The sequence below is a fragment of the Sinocyclocheilus grahami genome, unplaced genomic scaffold, assembly GCF_001515645.1.
Source record: "Sinocyclocheilus grahami isolate Dianchi unplaced genomic scaffold, SAMN03320097.WGS_v1.1 scaffold2833.1, whole genome shotgun sequence".
Lineage (NCBI taxonomy): Eukaryota > Metazoa > Chordata > Actinopteri > Cypriniformes > Cyprinidae > Sinocyclocheilus > Sinocyclocheilus grahami.
Genome location: NW_015508009.1, coordinates 19,876 through 28,156, shown reverse-complemented (window position 1 = coordinate 28,156; position 8,281 = coordinate 19,876). Strand labels below are relative to the sequence as shown.

Here is an 8,281-nt window from a genome sequence, read left to right as displayed (position 1 = left end):
ATGTAAATATTATAATCCTGATACCAGTCAAATGAAATCGATATCAACAACATCCAGCTTTGCACTGCAGAAGTGGCACAGAAGCTGCATCAGAAGTGGCATTTAGATGGATTTACACAGACTGTTTAATGCACCTCAGAGATGCCATGAATGCATTTACACTGCAGTTACAATTGCATGTATAACGTTATCAGATTAATGTTTTAAATTCAAAATATACTGAATATAGAACTATGAAATTATACTTTAACCACCACATATGAAAATATAACCACTACTTAGTGTTAGCAAATCACACAGTATCTTTGATGTGAATCCCTGATTTACTAATTTAACCGATTCATTTAAGCACACATTCTCATTGACTCAATAATCACCCATTCCTTATGAGGCTTGAAGGCGATGATGTAGCCAAAATTACTGCCGTAGTAGTACTGCGGCTGGACCGGCTGCAGACGCAAACCACATCAAAACAGTTTTTGGTTTTAACCAAAGGCAAGATAGCAAAGGTGAATAGAGTAAACTCTTAAACTAATATATACTTCCCCAGCTGACGAATCATGACGCATTATTACATTTTGCATTACAAGCCATTTAAATATACAAATCAAATGTTGTTTAAATATAAAAATGATTCATTATCATTGTATAATACGGTTCAAAAGTCCTTGTTTGATTTTGTTGATATACTACCGTTAAAGGTTTTAACAGATTCTCTTTTTATCACTCCATAAATCCGAAAATACTGTCAACAGACAGAAAACATTTTCACCGTGTTTTTAGGAATAAAATGTTGTATAAATCGGTGTGAACGAAATATGAACAAACCCCTCAGTAAAAACCTTCAGAATATAGAGAGGAATAAAACTCTAAGTTTTGGTGTATGGAAGTGCTGCTGAAGTGGAGAAACACATTTTAAAAAATATGGATTGGTTGATTAAAGATATGAATTGAAATCTACAGACGCAAACAGATAAAGTGCAATGAAATAAACACTTAAATGTGCATTTAGATGACTTTGAAATTGAAATTGAAAGAGAGAGCTGCATTTTGCTGGTATTTGGTGAGGGATTTTTCTGATTTCTAGAATACACATGCCACTGGTCTTCATGTGAGAAACATGAGCACTGGTACCGTCCATGTGATGGTGAGCTCACGGCTGGTTCCTCCTCCTCCACCGATCTCTGACGGAGCCACAACAGGCCCTACAGAGAAAGTAATTACAGTAATTATGCTTGCTAAGGCATTGCTATGCAATTACTAGTTACTATGGTATTCTAGATTATTCCAGTGGTGCTACTGTATGTTGTGGGCGGTTACCCAGAATGCTGCTGGAGGACTAACACACTGATGCTTAATACTTAGTGTTAGTGGTTTAATCAGATCACTATCAGCAATAGTACTACTGAGGATGGACAGACACATAATAATACATTCAAAAACTGCCTGCACATTTTGCATGCCGGCTCCATTTGGACCTGGTGGAACGTAAGCTTATTAAACTTGACTTCTGGTCATTTTCAACTAAGGAAAAGGAAAAGGACAAACTAACCCTTCCAAGTGCACACACACAGCAGTGACTGTTATTACCATCTTTTTACTGCATTTAGCCTCCTTTTTACTAATTCAAAATATGAGAAATTCTTAAACATTTCCCATTATGCATGAATTATACATGAAAACCACTGCGATGCATTTCAGTATTCATGATAAACTTTATCTGAGTATATCATTATATGAAACTTATAAGAACAATCAATCTGAGAATTACCAGTATTAACTCCACTGGAATTAACAGAATTGAATTACATTTTTTTTAAAACTTGTAACTCATGACTGCTCAAAAATAGTCCAATAGTACTACTGAGGATGGACAGACACATAATAATACATTCAAAAACTGCCTGCACATTTTGCATGCCGGCTCCGTTTGGACCTGGTGGAACGTAAGCTTATTAAACTTGACTTCTGGTCATTTTCAACTAAGGAAAAGGAAAAGGACAAACTAACCCTTCCAAGTGCACACACACAGCAGTGACTGTTATTACCATCTTTTTACTGCATTTAGCCTCCTTTTTACTAATTAAAAATATGAGAAATTCTTAAACATTTCCCATTATGCATGAATTATACATGAAAACCACTGCGATGCATTTCAGTATTCATGATAAACTTTATCTGAGTATATCATTATATGAAACTTATAAGAACAATCAATCTGAGAATTACCAGTATTAACTCCACTGGAATTAACAGAATTGAATGACATTTTTTTTTTAAACTTGTAACTCATGACTGCTCAAAAATAGTCCCGATTTATGAAACCTACATTTTCTAATAAAACAACATCAATATTAGTCTGGAATGCTTTAAAACAAAATATATTCCTTTCACTTGCATAAACTTTCACTTTATCATGAAAAGGTTCTCCACGCTGCAATGGTTCATCAAATGAAATGCAGGCTTCTTCTTTTCAAACCTCTGTCCTTTATCAAATTCAGACTATTTAGTCTTTGAACTTTTCTTGTGCACCCCGCTGGGCTGTATTTCATTTGATATAGTTCATTTGTTATGCACGTTACATCTAGTGTGTTGTTTATTAGCAGAATTCAGTCCTAAATGTGTGTGAGATGTAATAATGAGGCTAAATATATTTTACAAAAGTATTTTTTTAATCATAAAAAATAAATGATATGTATTTTGATAGTCTCATTTCTAAAGTTTGTTTGTTTGAATGAAACCCTTGAAATTGTTATGCATTGCTTCCAGGTCAAAACGGGCTGAATGCAGTAGCTGGGTTAAACAAACACGTGAATGGCAATAAACCGCAGGTGATTGTTTCCTCAGATGAGGACAGAAGGAGCTCACTGGCTTCTCTGGTGGTGATTGTGGGCGAGGGGTCGCTCGGGGGTCCGGTGCCCAGCGTGTTGGTGGCGATGACCCTGAACTCATACTCCGTCCAGGGCGTCAGATTGATCACGGAGGACATTTCTGCATTTCCCTCCACATTCACTGGAGCTGAAGACACAGAATCACTGGATAAATACACAGACTCACTGGGACTGGTTTAGATCTGAACTAGTGCTTTAGTCAAGCCACACTTTATTAACAGATGCTTATCAAATTAAATAATCCCCTCAAATATGCAGAAAAGTATATTACTATATTACAGTTTTTTTTTTCAACTGCTTACACATTTTCTAAACTTTGCCACTTTTTTACAAAACTTTACACACACATCCAAGAACCGCACACACAAAATGCAAAATGCCTCGCATCTCTTGCTAAATGAAGCACTGCATTCAAAATATCGCAAACACATCTCCAAAGCAAACATTTGTCTTACGTTGCAAACACCTTTGCCATAACATTGTACTTTGGATATATCAGATGCCCACAGTTATTCAAAACCCAAATCTCTTCTTTCATGAGCTCCTGTGTTCATTTCTGTTCAAGATTGAAAGTAACTGGCACAGAGATGTTGAACGATTCACGGTAAACACGAAAGCAAGATTGAAACCAAACTTTTTTCTGTAAGCATTTGTGGTTGTGAATACAGTATTACACAGCATGTGTAGTTGTGTAGATGTGTATATATAGGCCTGGTGTAAAGCATGATGGGTTGGTGTTCAGTAAAGCACATGTGAGGAGTTAGTGTGTTACAGTATTAGTATTGGTTGTGTTTGAAAAAGGAAATCAAGATACTTCCTATTAGATTTGTGTGTGTTACATAGAGAATTGTGTGTTGTGTTTTGCAAAAAAAGTGTTTTATGAAATTGCAAACCGAGTCAAAGGCTGAGAATCAGTGTATGGTTTTGCAGATTTGGTGTGTGCTTCTGCTGTTTGAGTGTCAGGTTTCAGAAACTGTGTGACAAGTAAAGATTTTGTGTGCAAGCAGTTGAAGAAAACTGTAATTATTCACACACACACTCATGTATCATCACTGAAAAGAAGTGTGGTGATGTACTCACAGGTGGAGGCGTCTCTCCATTCCTGCTGCGCTCGCACGTCTCTGTACTGGACGCTGTATTTGGAGATGGGACTCAAGTTATCCGTCCCGTATGGACAGACACATAATAATACATTCAAAAACTGCCTGCACATTTTGCATGCCGGCTCCGTTTGGACCTGGTGGAACGTAAGCTTATTAAACTTGACTTCTGGTCATTTTCAACTAAGGAAAAGGAAAAGGACAAACTAACCCTTCCAAGTGCACACACACAGCAGTGACTGTTATTACCATCTTTTTACTGCATTTAGCCTCCTTTTTACTAATTAAAAATATGAGAAATTCTTAAACATTTCCCATTATGCATGAATTATACATGAAAACCACTGCGATGCATTTCAGTATTCATGATAAACTTTATCTGAGTATATCATTATATGAAACTTATAAGAACAATCAATCTGAGAATTACCAGTATTAACTCCACTGGAATTAACAGAATTGAATGACATTTTTTTTTTAAACTTGTAACTCATGACTGCTCAAAAATAGTCCCGATTTATGAAACCTACATTTTCTAATAAAACAACATCAATATTAGTCTGGAATGCTTTAAAACAAAATATATTCCTTTCACTTGCATAAACTTTCACTTTATCATGAAAAGGTTCTCCACGCTGCAATGGTTCATCAAATGAAATGCAGGCTTCTTCTTTTCAAACCTCTGTCCTTTATCAAATTCAGACTATTTAGTCTTTGAACTTTTCTTGTGCACCCCGCTGGGCTGTATTTCATTTGATATAGTTCATTTGTTATGCACGTTACATCTAGTGTGTTGTTTATTAGCAGAATTCAGTCCTAAATGTGTGTGAGATGTAATAATGAGGCTAAATATATTTTACAAAAGTATTTTTTTAATCATAAAAAATAAATGATATGTATTTTGATAGTCTCATTTCTAAAGTTTGTTTGTTTGAATGAAACCCTTGAAATTGTTATGCATTGCTTCCAGGTCAAAACGGGCTGAATGCAGTAGCTGGGTTAAACAAACACGTGAATGGCAATAAACCGCAGGTGATTGTTTCCTCAGATGAGGACAGAAGGAGCTCACTGGCTTCTCTGGTGGTGATTGTGGGCGAGGGGTCGCTCGGGGGTCCGGTGCCCAGCGTGTTGGTGGCGATGACCCTGAACTCATACTCCGTCCAGGGCGTCAGATTGATCACGGAGGACATTTCTGCATTTCCCTCCACATTCACTGGAGCTGAAGACACAGAATCACTGGATAAATACACAGACTCACTGGGACTGGTTTAGATCTGAACTAGTGCTTTAGTCAAGCCACACTTTATTAACAGATGCTTATCAAATTAAATAATCCCCTCAAATATGCAGAAAAGTATATTACTATATTACAGTTTTTTTTTTCAACTGCTTACACATTTTCTAAACTTTGCCACTTTTTTACAAAACTTTACACACACATCCAAGAACCGCACACACAAAATGCAAAATGCCTCGCATCTCTTGCAAAATGAAGCACTGCATTCAAAATATCGCAAACACATCTCCAAAGCAAACATTTGTCTTACGTTGCAAACACCTTTGCCATAACATTGTACTTTGGATATATCAGATGCCCACAGTTATTCAAAACCCAAATCTCTTCTTTCATGAGCTCCTGTGTTCATTTCTGTTCAAGATTGAAAGTAACTGGCACAGAGATGTTGAACGATTCACGGTAAACACGAAAGCAAGATTGAAACCAAACTTTTTTCTGTAAGCATTTGTGGTTGTGAATACAGTATTACACAGCATGTGTAGTTGTGTAGATGTGTATATATAGGCCTGGTGTAAAGCATGATGGGTTGGTGTTCAGTAAAGCACATGTGAGGAGTTAGTGTGTTACAGTATTAGTATTGGTTGTGTTTGAAAAAGGAAATCAAGATACTTCCTATTAGATTTGTGTGTGTTACATAGAGAATTGTGTGTTGTGTTTTGCAAAAAAAGTGTTTTATGAAATTGCAAACCGAGTCAAAGGCTGAGAATCAGTGTATGGTTTTGCAGATTTGGTGTGTGCTTCTGCTGTTTGAGTGTCAGGTTTCAGAAACTGTGTGACAAGTAAAGATTTTGTGTGCAAGCAGTTGAAGAAAACTGTAATTATTCACACACACACTCATGTATCATCACTGAAAAGAAGTGTGGTGATGTACTCACAGGTGGAGGCGTCTCTCCAGTCCTGCTGCGCTCGCACGTCTCTGTACTGGACGCTGTATTTGGAGATGGGACTCAAGTTATCCGTCCCGTGACTCCAGGTCACCCTCACGCTGCTGGTCATCACCCCGTCCACTCGCACACCTCCAGGAGGACCTGGGGGACCTGAGGATGAGGAGACACGGGAGCTAGTGATGTACACACAATTGGAGATACGGGGTACATCAGCAGCTCAGCTCAGCTCACGAAGACCTAAGGTTTATGTGAAGATAAAAAGCCTGTCTGACCTCTGACCACCAGCTCCGCGGAGACCGTGACGTTGTCCACCGGCGTCTGCGCTGTACAGCTGTAACGTCCCGCGTGTCTCAGCTGTGTGTTACTGATCAACAGCTCTGAGCTGGACGTCCCGGCCTGACCAACAATCATTTCAATTAATACACTTGCAAAATACACAAGACACCTGTTCACACCCTCAGCAATGACTGTAATGATAACTATAACCTTGCATTCGCATTTAGTCATTTAGCAGACGCTTTTATCCAAAGCCACTTACAAATGAGGACAACAGAAGCAATCAAAACCAACAAAAGAGCAATATGATAAGTCCCAGTTAGAGTATGTTATTGTTATGGTTATCAATATATTCATTATTATAGTTATAAACATTTTAGTTACGATTGTTATAATTATTAGTATAGTTATTGTGACAGTTATCATTATAGTTACCAATATCGTTATACTTATCATTATAATCATAATTACTGTTATACAGTAGTTTCATCCTACTAATTGTCATAGATAAAAGTAGCATTACAGTTTTCATAAGTAGCATTATAGTTACCTTTATAGTTATCATTATAATTATAATTATTATAGTTATCGTTATAGTTGTCATTAAAGTTATTGTTTCTGGTGTTAAGGCATCCACAATGGTACTATTAATGAAGAGTCTTGATTCATTAAAACTAAATAAATAATTATCAGATGTTTGTCATCAGTATTAAGCAGCTGAAGACTGAAATGACCGTTTTGCGCTCGTAATGCTCTCTGTCTTGGTCGAAGTCGATGGCGCGTGCGTCGAGGGACCAGATGAAGGTGAGGTCGAGGCTGGGGTCATGTGACGCAGCGCACTCCATCCTGGTGCTCTCGCCCACACTGATGTCAGCGTTAGACGGAGCCAGAGTGATCTTCGTGGCGTCTGAGGAGAGAGACACTCGTTATGCTCTGAATGCAGGAGAACGCCTCTCACTTCTCAGCATGCTCAGACGCTTATCCATCACATCACACGCAACCAACAAACACAAACTCAGCTAGATTACAAACTGTGGCGTTCATGTGAGAAAAGCCCAGCAAGAACGTCTGAAGTAGGTTTTAAAGATTAAAGTTAGACGGTTTTAATGCCATTCAGTCTGTCAGACAAACAGATGTGTTCTGGATGGTTGCTATGGAGGTTGCTAGGGTGTTGCTATGCAGTTTCTGAAGTATTCTGGGTGGTTACTCGGCTAAAGTGCTCTGAGAGGCTGCTGGGGTGTTGCTTTGCAGATGGTAGCCTGTTCTGGATGGAGTATTCAGTGTGGTTACTAGATAGTTTCTATGTTCTGAGTGGTTGGTGGGGTGTTGCTTTGCAGTTACTAGTATGTTTTGGGTGGGTATTGTAGTACATTCTGGGTGGTTGCTAGGGTGTTGCTATGGTGTTGTGGATGGTTGTTAGGGTGTTACTTTGCAGTTTCCAAGGTTTTCTGGGTGGTTGCTAGGCTAGTAGGTAGATATGAGGTTACTATGGTGTTCTGGGTGATTGCTAGGATGTTGCTATGCAGTTGTTAAGGTGTTCTGGATGGTTGTTAGGGTGTACCTTTGCAGCTTCATGGGTATTCTGGGTGGTTGTTAAGACTAGGATGTTGCTATGCAGTTGTTAAGGTGTTCTGGATGGTTGTTAGGGTATACCTTTGCAGCTTCATAGGTATTCTGGGTGGTTGTTAAGACTAGGATGTTGCTATGCAGTTGTTAGGGTGTTCTGGATGGTTGTTAGGGTGTAACTTTGCAGCTTCATAGGTATTCTGGGTGGTTGTTAAGACTAGGATGGTGCTATGCAGTTGTTAGGGTGTTCTGGATGGTTGTTAG

The 8,281-nt window shown here is 38.4% G+C and overlaps 1 protein-coding gene across 1 annotated transcript in view; it reads right to left on the bottom strand.

The window, feature by feature from the left end:
• Nucleotides 1-344: 344 nt before the first annotated feature.
• Nucleotides 345-8,281, bottom strand: part of LOC107575713 (contactin-1a-like) — a gene marked incomplete at its 5' end in the record, with an annotated part of 26,706 nt that continues 18,769 nt past the window's right edge. Inside the window, 7 exons of the mRNA XM_016262060.1 lie at nucleotides 345-449; nucleotides 1,135-1,205; nucleotides 5,061-5,210; nucleotides 6,164-6,325; nucleotides 6,448-6,571; nucleotides 7,186-7,373; nucleotides 8,013-8,020. Of these exons, the coding sequence (XP_016117546.1) occupies nucleotides 345-449; nucleotides 1,135-1,205; nucleotides 5,061-5,210; nucleotides 6,164-6,325; nucleotides 6,448-6,571; nucleotides 7,186-7,373; nucleotides 8,013-8,020 (808 nt within the window). The remainder of the gene's footprint in view (nucleotides 450-1,134; nucleotides 1,206-5,060; nucleotides 5,211-6,163; nucleotides 6,326-6,447; nucleotides 6,572-7,185; nucleotides 7,374-8,012; nucleotides 8,021-8,281) is intronic.